The sequence below is a fragment of the Varroa destructor genome, unplaced genomic scaffold (assembly GCF_002443255.2).
Source record: "Varroa destructor unplaced genomic scaffold, Vdes_3.0 BEIS01000001.1, whole genome shotgun sequence".
Taxonomy (NCBI): domain Eukaryota; kingdom Metazoa; phylum Arthropoda; class Arachnida; order Mesostigmata; family Varroidae; genus Varroa; species Varroa destructor.
The window spans coordinates 14,594,123-14,610,965 of record NW_019211454.1 but is presented as its reverse complement, the minus strand read 5'-3'; the positions used below and the strand labels follow the sequence as shown (position 1 = coordinate 14,610,965).

Genomic DNA, 16,843 nt, shown 5'->3' with positions numbered 1-16,843 from the left:
CTGGCTTTCTCCTGACTTTTACAGGAAGATACCATGTTGTCTTCTCGTCACGCAGCTGAAAAACAAGGCAAATACGAATAAAATCAATTCAGTCTTATTATTTCCCTATGATTTACCAGGATTTCGTTCCTGACAAAGCCTATTATGCTTGTTTTCTCTACCTTCCGCGTCCGCTTGCTCATTGCTGTTGACTTTGTCCTTCCTGGCGTTGATCCGTCTTCGACATGGAACAACATAGTACGATGGCTGCTTGCTATAGCATGTTTGACAAGGAACTTTGAACTCTTTCCGACTATGATATCTGAGAGGCCTAAGGGCTACGGGTATAGAGACGCATGAAGCGTAGCTTGTCAGAGCTTGGTAACTATCGTAGAGGCAGAAGATTCTTCGTTTTCGCCGTACTTTTTTTCGGCCTGTTCTGTCGGCTTGTGCAACTGTAAACATTTTTCGTTTCGACATTTGCATCAACTACATCTCGTTGCCTTCCTGCTCTTTCTGGCCTTATCGGTTTTATCAAATCGGTTCATGTCACGCGCATAGCGAGTGCAAACAATACGGCTACAGTATAGACGCAGTGCTAGCTCGGAACTTCATCTCATCTGATTGGTGGACAGGGGCCAAAGGCATGTCCTATATCCTATCCTTTCTATAGTACTTGAACATTATCGCTCTTTCTCTCGAGCTTTAATGTTGCCTATCTTGTCTCGTCGACAATCGCCTAAGGACACTGCCTCTGTCAAAAATACGAGGGTATCTTTTGCTTACCTAAGCCGTCTATAGTCATTCAGTTATCCTACTCTGGCTGAGGGATTGGATACCGGTTTTGTTGAAAGAGAATTGTGAGTGGAAACGGAGTGCCAACCCGATTCGGTTATCTACGGTGTTTCTCCAGGTAATCATCTACGAGAATTGACGAAATCAAACGTGTGGATCTACTTTTTATAGACATTGTTTGTCTTATTCCTATATATTAGGAGGCAGAGTTGAAGTACATGCTTGTCAGGATGAAAGTGTTTGGCCGAGTAAATAAACTAGCTCGAATATGATGCTCTGGCAGAGTAGTTTTTTAAAATAAGGATTTTCAGTGAGTGACGGGATGAGCTGCTGGCTAATTAAAATGAGTCTCTATCTTGGCATGTCGGAGGCAGGATACTACTGCGTGCTTTTCGTTTGAGTTTCGGTTAGCAGTCAGTCTTTCTAGTTAATTCAAGACTGAGACATTTTTTGGATGATTTGCATGTAAATCTATCTGTTTAGTGGTTTTGCAAGAGGGGCAATTAGCAAATTTCCAGCTGCATTGCAGTCTTTTTTAAAATAGTACGTCCGCATACAAGATTGCCAAAAGACCGCCGAACAGTTGACAGAAAGATAGCATTCTATTATAATCAAATTATGTGATGTTGCAAGACTTCGACAGATATTTAAGATCAATGGAAACTGTATAATGCGTATTTCACGATTTAGAAAAAGTATACACAGAAAAAGGGCGGAGAAGCCTAGTCAGGTTAACTTTAAAAGTGAAAATTGTATAATTTTCACTGTCACAAATCACATAAACGTCAAGACCCACAAACATTACGAACATATGAAGATTATAAATCTACTGTTAATTTTTTAACAGAACATATTGGTTTTTTCAGTTCAGAAAGGGCATAATTACACGTTTAGGACTTCGCCTATCGAAGTAATCCCAGAGTTGACCTGCAACTGACGCGCAGTACACTGAACAAACGTTATCTACTAGCGTCTATTTCCCATTGTTTTATAACATGACAACCTTTATATACTAGAAACTGTCCACAATTCAAGAAAGTCAAATATATTTTTTGGTTTAATTTTCTCTCTTACGAAGCATCTGCACAGGCACAGATCTCCGCCGAGTACCACGTACCAAGTTATCGTACATGATTTGTTACAATAATCGCCGTCGTATAATTCTTCTTATTTTCTTAGATGAGTAGCTTTAACGTATTTATTTTTCCTAAACGTTCTCTTGATCATTACTATATATTCTCGTGTAACAAACGTGAAACGACCAAAACGATTCTCATCTCGGCCAACGAATTTCGGCTGCTACTACAGCCGTCAGTCCTTCGTTCGCTGGACTGTTGCGGTCTGGGATCTCAATTTTCCGCGCCGTATCGTTGAGCACATTTGATTATGCAAAACAAGGACGAAAACAGCTTCTTCGTTTCGTCCTTTGTTCTGCGTGTGTGGGACGATGCGAGCAGGGAGTATGCGAGGATTGGCAGGATACCCGCGGCCGTCGCTTCATCCTGCTCCTTTATCGTTCTCCTCTGATTGGAAGTGCTCGTTGCCCCTAAATGCAAATGCCGTCGCTCCTGTTTCTATCTCCCAGTGCGTTTTATCTCATGGTACCTAACTCGGCGATGACTTGGACTCCTGGCTTGCGAGCTGCGTTCGTCTTGTTGGAAGCCGTCCGTACAGTTTGTTTCGCTTTGGAGTTCGCGGGAGTTACGAAAACAAGAAGCTTGGTTTTCGGAATTCGCTTCCATTTGGAAGGCGCCAGTCTATTCGATGCCCCTCTAAGCTCTAGTGACAAGCGCAGCAGGCCTGGCTTGGTCGATCGCTTGTCACTAGCTCAGTTAATCGCAGCCACTCAATATGGCTAGAGAGTCCACAATGATGCCGGCCTATGAAGGACGCCGCAGGGATTGAAAAAGACGGACAGGGCAATGGGAAGCAAATCTAAGGGACGCAGGCAGAGGATGATCAAAGCGACACTACCCCATTGAAATCGTTGTAACGACCGAACGTTGTAGCAGTATCGGCAATGTTAAAGAAGCAACACCCCTGCCGCCATACGACAGTAACCGCCCACAGCTGAGTAACTCGAAGGGCGGTCGCGTGTATCAGCAAGCATCCATGAGATATTTGATTCAAACGGCGATAGGATTTTGGAGAAAATTTTGAAAAGATCGACGAGCGTGTATTGGTGATAGCAAAACTCTAACAAATGTTCGGCTTCACAACTGGAGCTTCCGACCCACCCCATCCTTTTCATGAGGGATACGAAACCATTCCGCGTTACTCAGATGTTGCTGAGCCAACCCGGCAAACGCGGTACGGTCGTTGCATTCAGCATCTAGAAGGGGACGGGGGTTCGTGGGTATGGCATGTAGCTTTAGATGAGACAACACATGGTAGAAAAGACTGAGTTTTGACAAGACTCAAGCAATTTGACAACGGCATCAGCGTAGGCCATTTTAACGGGCCTTCAGTATAGACAGATTGTATGTTTTGACTATTTACTTGACTTTAAGTGTTTGCTTATATAATGTTCGTGTTTGTGTCATCCTTTCTGTGTTATACGTGTATTGCATGCTACGATAATTTATAGTTGTGATTTAAGTATTTTTTTTCGCTCTTCAATTCCTATTTGCTTCTAATTATCGCTCTAGCAATGCTGCAACATTGTTGCATCACCGCTTGATCTGGTTACTAGGATTACATTAAGAATGTCGACACCGTGTTAAAAGGTCGATTACTTGAATTGTTTATAGGTTTCGCAAGAATAAATAACCTGTAGCTGACGCTGGACTATTTTGTCATGTAGTATATCACTTTAGAATATAGAATAGATACCCGTCTTCTCCAAATAGCCACAAAAGTATAACGACGCCTTTAGCAGTCCTCGGTGACGCGATTCGTGTGCGACTCGCTCGTGGAAAAGGAGAACTGCCTTTCGCGATATTGTTCTACAGCAAGCGCCAAAGGCGTGTCCGCGTGCTCTTGACACGGCAATAAGACGTTTTGTTGACGGCAGCGACTGCCTGCACCAGGCGACGACTACTTGCTGGTGCGCTCTCTGTTGTTGCATTAGATACTTAGGCTCTATTCGCAGTTGGTTTCTTCCGATGCCTCTATCTGTGCGTTTCTGTATAAGCCTGTGGGTGCACTAAAGTCGTCTGGAAGTACGACACGCCCGACTGGCGCGAAGGGAATTTGTTTTTCTTAGAACAGACCGTAATGGCGCCGGCATCACCGCCACCGTCGCCGCCGAAAGGGAAGGCGTTCTGCTCGTTTGTGCGGCCACCTCTTCTCAGGCCAGTTCTAGTATCCGTTTAGCTTGCCCAGCACTATGCCAGCCTTGATACAGGTCTGCGGCCAATGACGGCTCAGAGACAACGTGCATTTCTAGTTGAAAGAATAGTCGATGGAAGAAGATGCCTGCCGCCCCCGCTTTCCCTGGCGTCGTCGCGTATCCACGACGTCTACAAGCGTTGATGCTCCTTAGGGAAAACGCCCTAAGTAGTGGCAACACAACTGAGGGCCAACGGAGTGCGAAGTGGCAAGGCCCGGAAGAGCGTTTGCGCCAGCTGCAAACAGGAATGAAGCAACATCCAGAGGAAGAAAGTGGTCCCCTTTTGGGCCTGCGGGCAACGTGGGTACGTTATACTCCCCTGGCAAAAATCCGACTACGAAGGAGAATGCCACCTCCGTTATAAGGGCAATAATGTATTCCATGGCAACACAGTCAGGAAAGAAAGATGGAACGAGAGAAACAGCGTAAGAACGCGGTAGAATTCGTTCTAGCTGAACTGTCATAAATGTTTCCTCCTCATAGTAACTATTGTATTGCTGTCGATGCAGCGAGTAGTAACAGCCGCGATTAGAAATTGGCGTAGCACACCAGCTACCGTGTTGTCGACACACACACACCCTGGGAAAAGACGTTTCTGGCAACTAGTTGACACTGTTAACTTCTCCGAGCTTGCTGTATCCAGCGATAGATTCAATACGAAATCGTGCGCTAACAAACCACTTCTCCTTTTTGTGTTATGTGACATACAAATCGGAAGGTCCACAAGAAACAGGTAGGTGTCGACAAAGCCTGCGTGAAGGACATGATTCGCCTCGTCTACTTATATGTGAACTGTCTTTTGAATTTGTGCTCGACGAGAGACGAACCTGACCATCCCCGCTAGGAAATACATTTGCCGATGATCTTAGCTATAGTGGCGCTACGTAACTAACAGGCACAAGACGTTAAGTAAGAAGTAGCGAGCTATAAGTTCGTCATGTCGATATCATACAAAAGTGATTCTCGTGAACGTCGCATTTCTTTCAGCTTTGTCATGCCGTCTTTATAGAAACGACCCCACAGAGAATCCCCAGCTAATAACGCGTATATGTTATATTACGAATAAGTCCGTGTTACAGTGTTACTGACGGTTACGAAAAACGTCGTTCAGATCATATCAAGTCGACTATACTTCTGCTTCAGTGTAGCTCCCTGACATTTTGTTTTGTTTCAGAGTTCGATTCTTTTTAAAATTTGTTGCTTTTTAGATCGAACACCAGGTAAAAAGGAGCGCCAGAATTCGCCTAGCTGGCTCTCAGCTAGACTCTCAGATAGATAACGTTTTCCTGAAGCTGAGTTGTAAAACGCCGATGGCAGCACCAGCAGCAGAGGCAGCAGTAACCGGCCAAAACGCACCGGCGAATATCACGAGATCATCGAAATGGAAAATTTGTCGAGACAAAAATCTCTCCCAACAGTTTTACGTCCTCTTCGACCTACACGCAGAATTGCCCCAGAACGTGTGTTTTAGTGCAACTGACCCATACTCTCTATCGAGGTTTACTGCATCAACTAGGACGAAAGGAAAACGGACCGGTACAGTCCCTCCAGGCGAAGGTCGTTCTCAGCTAACAAATGTCTGCCTTTTTTTCACCTGGCTATTCGAAGTCGACGCCCAGCTTTCTATTTTCTAGGCGTTGCAACGCTTCCATTTGCGTAACTCTTAGTTACCTAACTTGTTCCAGCCTAGATCAATTTACGTAAAGTAGCCGATTGATACTGCTAAAGATTGACATATTGTTTATTATTTGGGAATAGGCTAATTATTCGGCTGAATACCTCTGGTACGGAAAAAAAATTTGAAACTTGGTCAAAACCCTGTCAGTGCAGTCCTGTCTTGAATCAGGGGTTCCTAAAGTCTGGCGGGCAATGGCAAAGGGCCTCGTTCTAGCTTTTCTCTCCTCTGAAGTTAAACAGTTTCTCCTATAGCATTTAGCTTCTCGGTTCGGCCAGCGTCTGAGCTGCTAGTGCATAGACACAGACCTATCCGTTCCTCGAAGTTTCGACTTACGGAAAAGCGAAGACTTTTTATGCTATCTTCTATCCCCCGGGGGCCTTTGCCGGTTCTTACCGATCGCTCTTCGTCCTTCTACCAACGACGTAAATACTCGCAGCGCTGCTCCGACTCGGCTTGACCTAACCATTTTCCCTCTCCCTCTGACTTGCCCATGCTACCAGAGCCGTTTCCAGACCCGATTTCAGCTGCCGCAGAGCCTGCAGCGCCCACTAGTACGCAGTGCGGCTTTATATTGAACCGTTTCATGATGCCCGCGTTAAAATCTTCTCCCATACGACACAGAGCCTTTTTCCCTTAAATACCCCCCTTCACCCCTCAAACACTTAAAAAGGGTTTTAATTTTCCACAGAGTGGCTATTGATATCGGGAGAAAGAGAACGAGAGAAGTTAGAAGCCGAACAGAGGTGGGGTCGAAGACCAGAGTGAGAGACTTTCGAATAGCGTCGTCTAAAAGAAGCTCATTACTTGGGGGTATGAGCACCGCCTGAAAGGCAAATCGGACGTTTGTATGCATCTAAGCGTACGTGGAATATGTGTACACAAAAGATTTTCAGTATTCCAGTGTGTAGAGGATCACAAGTCAATGATAGCTGCTACACGAGCGATAACTGCTCACAGTAGTAATAATTAAACCATAAATTCGGATTCAGCGGTTAGGATCTCGCTGAATAAGGGCCAAACTAGGATAGATTTTATTTGGGTCTGAGCAAGCTTTTGGGACAACGAAAACTGTCGATAGTGTACAATTAGATTCTTTTTTTCGGTTTACTTATATGTGCAATAACTCGGTGTATAATTATTTACCCACGTGAACTGGTAAATGAGCTAAGTTTTCGAACCGTTTGCTTGTCACTGACTGGAGCTTCGACAAATATCTTTCTAACTTTAATACTTCAAGTTGAGCTGGTCGTCACGATAACGATGTAAGGGAAGCGAAGTAAAACGACAGCAGACACAGATGCCGCTTGTGCAGATGCAAGGTTTGCAGTTGTATGTGTGGCTATTACTACGCACCAACGTTTCCTGGTTATAGCTGGCGGTCGATATTATCAAGCTCCCTATATTTTGAGCTGCCATTTGAAGGACTAGGCTAATATCATCTACACTGATTTTAACAGCACCGTTAGAGAGCCTGATGATTTTGTTATTTTTAGGCTAAGAGTTCACTTTCGAAGAGCGATTTATGATTTGAGAGAAGTAATAAATTTAGTTAAGGTACATTGCAGCGCAATGTCGAGTCATGGCCTTAACCCCATACTTGTTCGAGGCTACCACACGTCTGTGAGAAGCATCTGTGTTGCATGATATTGAAAACTAACAAGTGTCAAAGAACAGTTTCTTCTGTACTCCTGTCGTTGCAAAAATAAATGTCAATAAGCAGGTTCGTAGCCGCCTTGACTTTGCCCATACGGATGTGTGAGCATCGCTGCCATCTTGTTAGAGCTGGTTTGCTTGCAAAATGTAATAAAGATCTTTCGAGATTATTTGCATCTACGCCTATATAATGCCTTTTTGAGGGGGTTGAGCAGATATCCTGCAATTTGACCGTAATGATGCACGTTTTACGATCTCTAGCTTACTTGCATCTGGTTACTGGAAGCCCGATGATATTTTACGCACTTAGCCTTGCAGGCACTAAATCATATTTTTTTTTACCGCGCAACCGCTTTTGTACTCAATGTCGACCACACATTCTCAAATCGATCCCGTATCTGCAACAATGAATTTTATTGAAAATTGTGTTGTAGTTCCTTTACCCCGTGCGTTTTAAGGTACAAAATTACTATTAGCTATCACGGGGGCTGACTATCTGATATATTTTGATCTATAGGTAAGTGTTAACCTGTATATCTGCTACACCTACTTCGTTTACAAGCCTAGCTATGCTTTTGAAAGCGAAGTCTACTTTGGTGTCCCTTACTCCGCCTCTGACTGAAACTGACACTCTGAAATAAAGCAAAGCACAATGCTCCAATTCAGGTCATTCGTTAATGTAGTCTCCGACGTCTCGACTCCTTCGCTCGATAAAATTATTCCTTCCAGTGACTGTGGTGATACCGCATCATGATAAGGGTTTATACGATTCGAAACTTTTGCCCATTTTTCTTTTCATTGATATTAAGATTGACATTGTCACATCTAGCCTGGCAAGTTTACGGAGATAGAGTTTACCCTAATACGCTGTCCAGTATCAACCGTTAAACACGAAAAGTAGAAATGAAGATCGGACGGAAGTTCTATTCGGGACCCAGCTCATCTCAAAGAGAAACGCATTAATAAGTCTCTATAAACGCTCGCTTTTGAAATCATCGCACTCCGTGTCCTACTCCGTTCGCAGTGTCTGTGTTGTCCCGATTATCATCGGCAAGACAAGCTGTCATTCGACGCAGACAAACGCAAAGCAAATTCAGTACGTTAGGAAGTGCCTTTCATAGGCTATTACTCAGCGTGCTCACGAATACCTCTCTTCAAAAAAAAGCATCATCTTTAGGACATGGCGGTACAATTCGAAAGCGAGATTGCGAAAAAAGCTTGCTCAAAAAACCCCCAAGGCTCGACATGGCCGTCGCCCGCGGTCGAAATCTAACCCAGTGGCCAGCACGCACAGGCGACAATTTCACATCGCAACGAAAGGAACGCCGGAATCCATCATTTGATTTTTAGCCAATGTATCCGGCTGTTTGACGGTCAGTGGTGAGATGCGTGCGGTAGAGGGAATACGATGGTGAGAGCGGCTGGAAAAGTTACAAAACCCTATAACTTCAATGCGATGATGGCTGGCCGAAAAGTATAGTACAATAGTTCCTTGATTTGACTGTGTTATCTATGTTCGACTTCCTGTTCTCCCTTACATTGAAAAACCTAAGCGTCAAGAATGAAAGTCTTGTGAGCGTTGCCAGGCAAGACGTAAAAACGCGAAAGGGGCGACGATACGGGAATTTCGTTGAACACAGGACGAGCAACACTTTCATTAGCGTTTACAAACGTATCTTTGAGCGCACCGGCGGACCTGGAGAGGAGGACGAAAACGCGACTGGCCTGCAAGTGTTGTATAGTTGGGCTTCTTCAGAGGGATAATGGTATGTATCATTTTCCTATTTGGGTTTCTTTCAAAGCGTTTTTTTTTTTTTGCAGCATATACTTCCTCAGTATAGTGTGGTTTGTGCTTCTAAACATTCTAAGCGAACAAATGTAATTAATGCTAACTGCCTCCAGATGCAGCTTTGGCATTGCATTTGTCAAAGTAGAAGAACGCTTCATTGACAGGAACAAAGGGCAACATATCTAAAAGAGAATTTAAATAAGCCCCCAAATGCTATAGTGGCTAACACGAGGCTTTTCACGAGGTATCTTCATTCTCTATTTTCGTTAGTTAGCTAAATGGTTTTTCGTTATTTTCTAACGCGTCTAAGCTCACTGCGGCGTACGGCAAGTAACTAACTTTCAATTGGCATCGTGATATTTTATTCGGTGAAGAGGTTATGACAGTCTGACGAAATTATTACTAGACTCCGATTTGGGTCCAAAGATTACCTGTACCAACTCTCCCGATCTGCATCGACCTCTATGGACCTTCACCAATACAAACGCTACGGTCCCCGTTCTAAACTTGGACAAATACAAAGTCTAACAGTGGCTATTCCACACGATTTGTTTCCTTTTTATCATTAACACCAGTAAGATTAACTAGAAGTTAAACTAACAGAACTAGCGAGGTAACACCCTTTTCACTCGCTAGCAAAACATTGATTCCTATATACAGCTTCCAACGCTGGTTTATTTGCAAAACTCACCATCATAGCGCTTGTATCAAACTTGATGAAGCGCGCCTTTTGGGCAGTGGCGATAGGTTTCCCTTGGAAAGGCGAATGCAAACGAAGCCTTTTTAGAGCTCTTGTAGACCAAAGCTGCACATAGAAGCTTCCAATAGAAGAGAGCAAATATGGGATGTAGGACTAGTGTGAGTGGGGGCCTGCCAGACACGCTACCGTACGGCGATATTTTAGGTAAGGAAAGGCATGCCACATCATACCATTTTTCGCCGTTATCTTTCCTGTTAAGGTCTGTAAAAATGAAGCTTCGGTTGGTCTATCGCTGGCACCATCCGCCTCAACCATCGCGAGTTCGACTCGGTTAGCCAGGAAGATTGATGGAACGGAGACGCTGCTCAAAGCTTCTCGCGTTTACTAACCGCGGCAACCCGGCTTGCCGTTGACCAAAGTGGCAAGGCAGTTCTTTACAACACTATCCGCATGCTTACTAACAACCTCCTGAGCCCCCCGCGGAATTCGCATGGTTATCTCGACCGTGGTAAGCAGCGACACGAAAAGACGCAAAGACATGACATACTTTCTCTATGGGTACGTACGCCTTGGTGGTGCCTAAAAGCTGAAGGAAGCTGGAAAAAACGTGGTAGGCTAGTAACAGTGGAATGGTACTGGAAGAATTGTCGCTAATTTGTTTGCGTTAACATTGACGTTATCGACAACAAGAGGTGATTTTGTATTTTATAAACTTAAAAAGATACGATAAGTATAGTTAAGTTTCTGAGCGCATTATTGTTAGCCGTTATTTAACCATTTATTTTAGCGATGATATATCAAATAGATACGGTACGTACACAAGAGATTCTTATTGCAGTCGTAGATCATCCTGTCTTAGGCAAAATTTCGCCATATGACTAACCTAACGCAGCTATATCTCTGATATTAGTTTGAAATTTACGTTTTTTGACCAACAAATTGGCTTTACCATTCTGAGATCTCGCTACAGCAAGGTACACCCCGTTCAGATCGCCGAACCTGTAAACAAAATTTGAAAAGGTAACCCTTTTTTCAACATCTATCTAGTAATAAAAATCCATTATCGACAAGCGATGGATGAACGCATTTCACAGTCATCAATATTCCTAAATCTACACTGTAGGTATACCACATGTGCTTGTGAGACCACTTGCCACGATGGCTTTTTGCCGGTAACTACCTGCTTGTCGGGCTAGCGATGGCCCGATAATAACGGTTTAATTTATCTTTATGTTTCGCTAGAGGCTATAGCTCGAAGAAGTAGGCATTGATTCTGTCCTGCAGTATATACCCGTTTTAGTGAATTATTATATAGGCTTCAATTCAAGCAATAGCTCTGTTATTTTAATTCATTTGCTTCATGTGCTTCGTTTATATGCCATATTTAGCGATGATGAACAGTTGAACCAAGATATAACGTACGGTAAGTAAGAGACTAAATATGATGAAGTTTGCGTACCACACGTGATTAAGGGTAAAGTTTTGTATAGGAGTAAAGATAAAATTTTTCCTGATTTATTGTTTGCCTCCAGAACAACGTTCTAAAGGTGCACGCTCTATTGTAGAAATGCGTCGATCAAATTTGTTGTCTAGCGTGCCTGTTGGGTTTTTTATATTTCGATCAAAATATAGCCTTGCCCAGCCTTTAGGTCGTGTCTAGCTAAGTTAACCACAGCTTCTCGAAATTTCGTAACTTCACGTAGTTTATTCAATTAGAGCATGACCATTATAAGTACATGTAGAACTCAGAAATAGAAGTTTTCGTATATTCACGTAGCAAGTAACCTTGCGCCAATAAAGCAATTGCGGTTCTTAATCTGAAAACAAAAATTGTTGTAGTACACTGTTTTTTGGGTTAATTATGGTTAAGGTGTCAACGTAAAAAAAATCAACAAACAAGTGGTCCATTAAAAAGTCGAATGTAACTTTCTCTGAAAGGTAAAGGTTAAATTTAACTCAATATTTGTTGTACGCCCAGGTCAGGCCACGCTCAAGTACCCTTCCGTTTTAAACTATCTATCAGGTGCGGTACCTTTCGGAAAAATGGCGGACCATTAAAATATCGTTGAACCGTATTGAGGCCGTGTTAAACAACAGATATAGGACTTGTCCATTAAGCAAAAATACATAGTTGCTTTAAAACTTATGTATTGCCCTACGGGGGGTAAATGGCTACTCTCTAGGTTGTGTCTGTCTACTGGATTATACGGTAACTGCCGCAGAGAATCTTTTGAAAAATGTAGCTTCTGTAACAGGTAGTTAAGCATCTCCGTCGTTGCCCTGTAGGTGGTTGGCGTTGTTCTTTCCTAGCTCTTTAGCGCTTAGAGATTTGCCTATATCGGTAATTACCTAAGATGCAATAATACTGATCCATGTAATTCTTCATCAAAGTCGATCAGGCAACTAGTAGCACGCGACGATAAGATGGTATAAAAACCGAGCGTTCTTCAGAATACGAGAAGGAGCATGGTGAGCAATACTTTATATTGAAGAATATGCTGTATCTTTGGGGCATTGAGCAGTAAACAATTCTCGTGTCGTTCGTATACGACGTTCAGAGAACTGGAAACTACATCGAATTGCCGGTCCCGCTTAACTTAAACGTCAATGGTAAATTGTTCCACATCGGCCGATGTAATGGCTGTCTTAAATTTTGCTTTGAGAGCCGGGGCTTATGCGCATAGCAACAAAAATAGCCATACATTACATAGTAACTTATTCCAAACGGGCTGAAGGTCAAATAATGGCCTACAAAACTATGTACGTCAGATCTATTTTAGGGCTATATGAAAATTACCTAATTATTCTATTAAATCTACGAACAATTTTATTAGCATGGTAAGCTTGCTGATCTAAACACATCCGTTACGTGTGATGTATACAAAGCGTCTGGTTCGTGGTCGCATCAGCTGGTAACGGACCACCGTTATGTGTTCTTGCAACGCGCTGGAATTGGCGTCATCGTGGGGCAGCTATGTTCTGTTTATCTCAAACAATAACCTCACACAATCTCAGGGGGGTGTGCCAACAACCGTGTTTGTATTGACACTTCACTCTGGCATACCAACGTCCGGGCCAACAAAGCTACAACACTATTCGAAGTTTGTGTCTCTGGACACACAAGGACTACAAATTCCGGACTCGTCCCGTTTAAGCTAGTGAAATACAAACTTCGTCTGTAAAAACGTCACATGAACATTTAAAAGCTACAGGATAGAAGAACAACCTAAAGGTGACGGCACTTCTTCGCGGAACTCTTAAATAACAACGCTTTTCAGTCTTCAAATTTGTCACTCACTTTGTCCGTGTTAATATATTACCTTTCCGAATTGGAGTGAAAACGGCTTTAAAATTGCAGCAGAACCTATTTGTATAGTAGATGGACGGGATTCCAGAACATGGCTGTGCCACTCGCGTCCGGTTACCCAAACAGATTGTCGGGACAATACAAGGTGAATACCCGTTATGAGATTGTAACGTTATTCGACGCTATAGAAAGATAATTAGGTGTTAGTCTAATACGTTGCTCTGAACGAGGATGCGAATCTTCGATGAAGCAAAAATGACAGAAAGATTCAGTCTACCGCAAAGCAAATGTCCAAAAAATAATTATTATAGCGTACTATGTATTTGGTGTCATTTTTGACCATCTTTTATTGTGAAAAATCTTTGTTTATTCTAACTGATTTTACTAAAGATTAGGTAATCGTTCGTACAGCTTTCCTCTCTCGTTTACGCCGAGAAACCTTCTTGCAAAAAATACGAATCAGTAGAAAACGGGGACAAAAGGAGGGGGGAAAAAGGACTACGTTGGAGGTGTTTGGTGGGTCGATCTGTTTACCATCAAGATTCGCCAATTAGATTCAATCCATGTTTATGCATTGTTACGTTTCGTTCTGTAAACTAACATCCTAATCAAAATTTATCCCTATTTTGCTCGCAACTAATTTGCTTGTTTTATCTCGCTATAAACGATCGGGTCTTTACTGGCAATTGCACTATCACTGATTTCATTTAGCTAGTTATCTTGTTATTGAGCACCCAGATAATATGCTCCATATAAAATAGCTACCCACTAATGTGTTTGCTGATCCTCGTCCAGTTTATGGGGCGTCCAGGCTCACGCTTTGCGTTTTGATACAGTGGTATTTAAAAAACATTAACGTCTGATACTTATTCAGCATGAAACGACGTGTCTAGGCCAAGTGTCGAAGCTGGACTATTGCATACTCCGGAGTTTGATATGCACCCACGTTACCTTCTGCGCTGATGCGGAGACATGATAGATTAGTATCTGCGGCCTATTTTGTTTGCCGCTTGAAGAGCTGTTTGGCATTGAAGGCCTCCCTAGATCTTGGGCGACCAATTGAAGTACGGTGCATTTTTTGGGACTTCTACGCAGTCTTTGCATTTAGCAGCTAGTTCTGTCGCCGTACGCCACACAAATATTTCGCTCTAAACACAATAGCCTTTCGATGCTAGCAGAGACAAAATAAAAAAATATTTTTTGTCCGTAAAACATTCATCCTCGAAGTCTGAATCCTAGTAAAATTTAGCTAGCCTTATAACCCGAGCAAGCTTCAGGGAAAATTACCGATTAAAAACAGTAGTTTTTGACTGTTCTAACATTGAAATTATGTATTTTTATTAAGAAAAAAATGTGCCATTTACTGTTCACATATTCTTGAATACCTCAACGAGCTGTTCTCACCTATTTATTAATCTATCACTCAATCGCTAAACTGAATTGAAAAATGCTAAAAGCCCCTGCTACAGAACCGCTAAATTTCATATGTATTTTCGATCTATACATATAAAGTATGAAACAATGTAAAATATGACTAAACTTACCATTTATAAGGTGAAAAGCACTCTTGGATCAGTCGGTCATCCCACACGTTAGGTATACAGACATCTTCTACCTGTTTTTGCTACCACCTAGGGGACGAGATAAGTTATATGTAGGTCGCACTTGATTTTTCAAAAAGAGGCTGTCGAATTACTTCTCATAAGGGTGTCCGTACGATGCGGAATCATCAATTGAACACCTCGCTTTTGGCAAGGTATCATGCGTTACTTATTAATGCTGATATCGTTTTCTAGGCATTATAGAAACTTGATTATTGAACACTGGCTAGACATCTGCTTCTTATACACCATTTTAGCTAAACAAGCCCAATAATAGCATAGGTTTTTGTCCTGTATACCCTTAAAACAGTATCGTTCGAAACCTGCAACTTCAATAAACTTACATGGGCTTCCTATCTTGCGAACTGAGCTCGACATGCGTTGCCGTTGAAATACAGCGATGGCAGCCAGCAGCATTTAGAGAACACAATTAGAGCTTCACACACAGATCAATTCCCGTATGAAGCCAAATATATGGCGAGCGAAAGAGAGGGATAGAGATGTAATTTTTTCGAAAATAGAGATCTAAATTTTTCTTGACTAAAGGAGTGATTTATTTACTTTTGTTTTATTTGCTGTTTTATTCAATTGGAGGTTTGCAGTGGAAAAACAGTGAAGCGCCTTTCCCAAATCATTTGTTTTTATTATGATAACTTCTTTTGCTACCATTCAATGGTGTCGTAATAAAAGTTAGAGATTACGTTGTGTGAAGTTCTTAATAGCCGTCGCCATCAACCATTTATTCTATACAGGTGAGCACGATAGATTCTTATAGAACCTGTAACGTTTATCGTTTTGGATTATTTCAACATACGTATAGTCGTAAGCCCATGCAATTCGAGTTCGGTAAGGCCGTATTATACGTGAAAAATAGTTTCGTTGTGAACGGTAATTAACGGTGATTGGGAATAGAAGTACGGGACGGCGCGACCAGAATGAGAAATAGGCCCCACCTAGTTACCATAACCACGAACGGATGTTCAGCAATCGTCATTTTGACAGTTCGCGAAGCAAAGGTAGAGGGACTTGCGAAGGTTTGCCCTTATAAAGGGACAGAGGTAAAAACCACCAAAATGCAATGACTAGTTCCGCCTGGCATTGATTACAGTTTTATTGAGGCCACCATTTCAGTTCTTATGCTTAATGACAGCTCCCACAAATGTTCTGTCCGTGTTGGCTTTATCACAGTAGGACTGCCCGTTACCGATCAGTGCCAAACATAAACCCTACCCCAGTCAGTACCATTCATTAACTTTTATGGATAAAAACATTGTTAAAGATTCGTGCACTCAAACGTGGGACAGTCGCGCCGCGATTTATTACATGCTTGGCTAATCGGTGTGCCTTAATATTTAGAGCCCAAGGTTTTGAGAGGAAATTCAAAGTTCAAATTACAGATACATATTCTATATATATATATATATATATATATATATATATATATATATATATATATATATGTACATTAACGCGCATGGAAGCGTCAGAGGCAGCTTCTGTTTGATAGCATCACAAATAGAGTTCTATTTATTCCTTTAGAGCAATTAATAACCAGTCACTAAAGGCAATTTGACCACAAAACGACCCGTTGATCGGTAAAATACTGAACGTTACCGAAACGACGCTTAGAACCGTATTGATGGCTCCGAAATCAAGGGTTAGTTTTTATTTGTTTAGGCTAGTAGCGATCAGAAGGCCACAACATAGTGCTCAGAGCAGCTATTCATTATAGCATACCCTAATAGACAGTGCTATTGTTAGTGGGCGTGGAGGTAGGTTATGATTTATGCGGAATTCTCAGATAAATGCGACTCAACGGAAGACTTGCGAACGAAAGCTGACGGTTAGGCTACATAAATTCAATCGACGTAAATCTCAAAAACGAAGACGCCAGATCAGTGTCTGACATGAGACTCGATCAGGACAAGTTCTGTTTATCTGTATTTGGATGATGAGAGACTACAAGTATATTTAGAGATATGTGTCCGAACAACATAAACTCCGAATGCT

General features: G+C 42.3%; 1 protein-coding gene and 1 long non-coding RNA gene across 5 annotated transcripts in view; one reads left to right on the top strand and one right to left on the bottom strand.

The window, feature by feature from the left end:
- LOC111255629 (uncharacterized) overlaps positions 1–16,843 on the top strand; it is a 61,001-nt gene that overhangs the window by 29,440 nt on the left and 14,718 nt on the right. Inside the window, exons 1-2 of one of the 4 annotated variants that reach the window (XM_086992605.1) lie at positions 4,132–9,202; positions 10,185–10,433. The exons of 1 other annotated variant lie outside the window; for it this stretch is intronic. In XM_086992605.1, the coding sequence (XP_086848731.1) occupies positions 10,376–10,433 (58 nt within the window). In that variant the 5' untranslated portion in view covers positions 4,132–9,202; positions 10,185–10,375. Of the gene's footprint in view, positions 1–4,131; positions 9,203–10,184; positions 10,434–16,843 lie in introns of those variants that run through there. 2 more of the 4 variants (XM_086992591.1, XM_086992600.1) reach the window with 2 other exon arrangements.
- Positions 13,640–15,269, bottom strand: LOC147758294 (uncharacterized). Its single transcript, XR_015318382.1, has 3 exons — positions 15,178–15,269; positions 14,777–14,863; positions 13,640–14,403 (listed from the first exon to the last, which is right to left on the bottom strand). It is a non-coding gene; the product is annotated as an uncharacterized LOC147758294 (long non-coding RNA).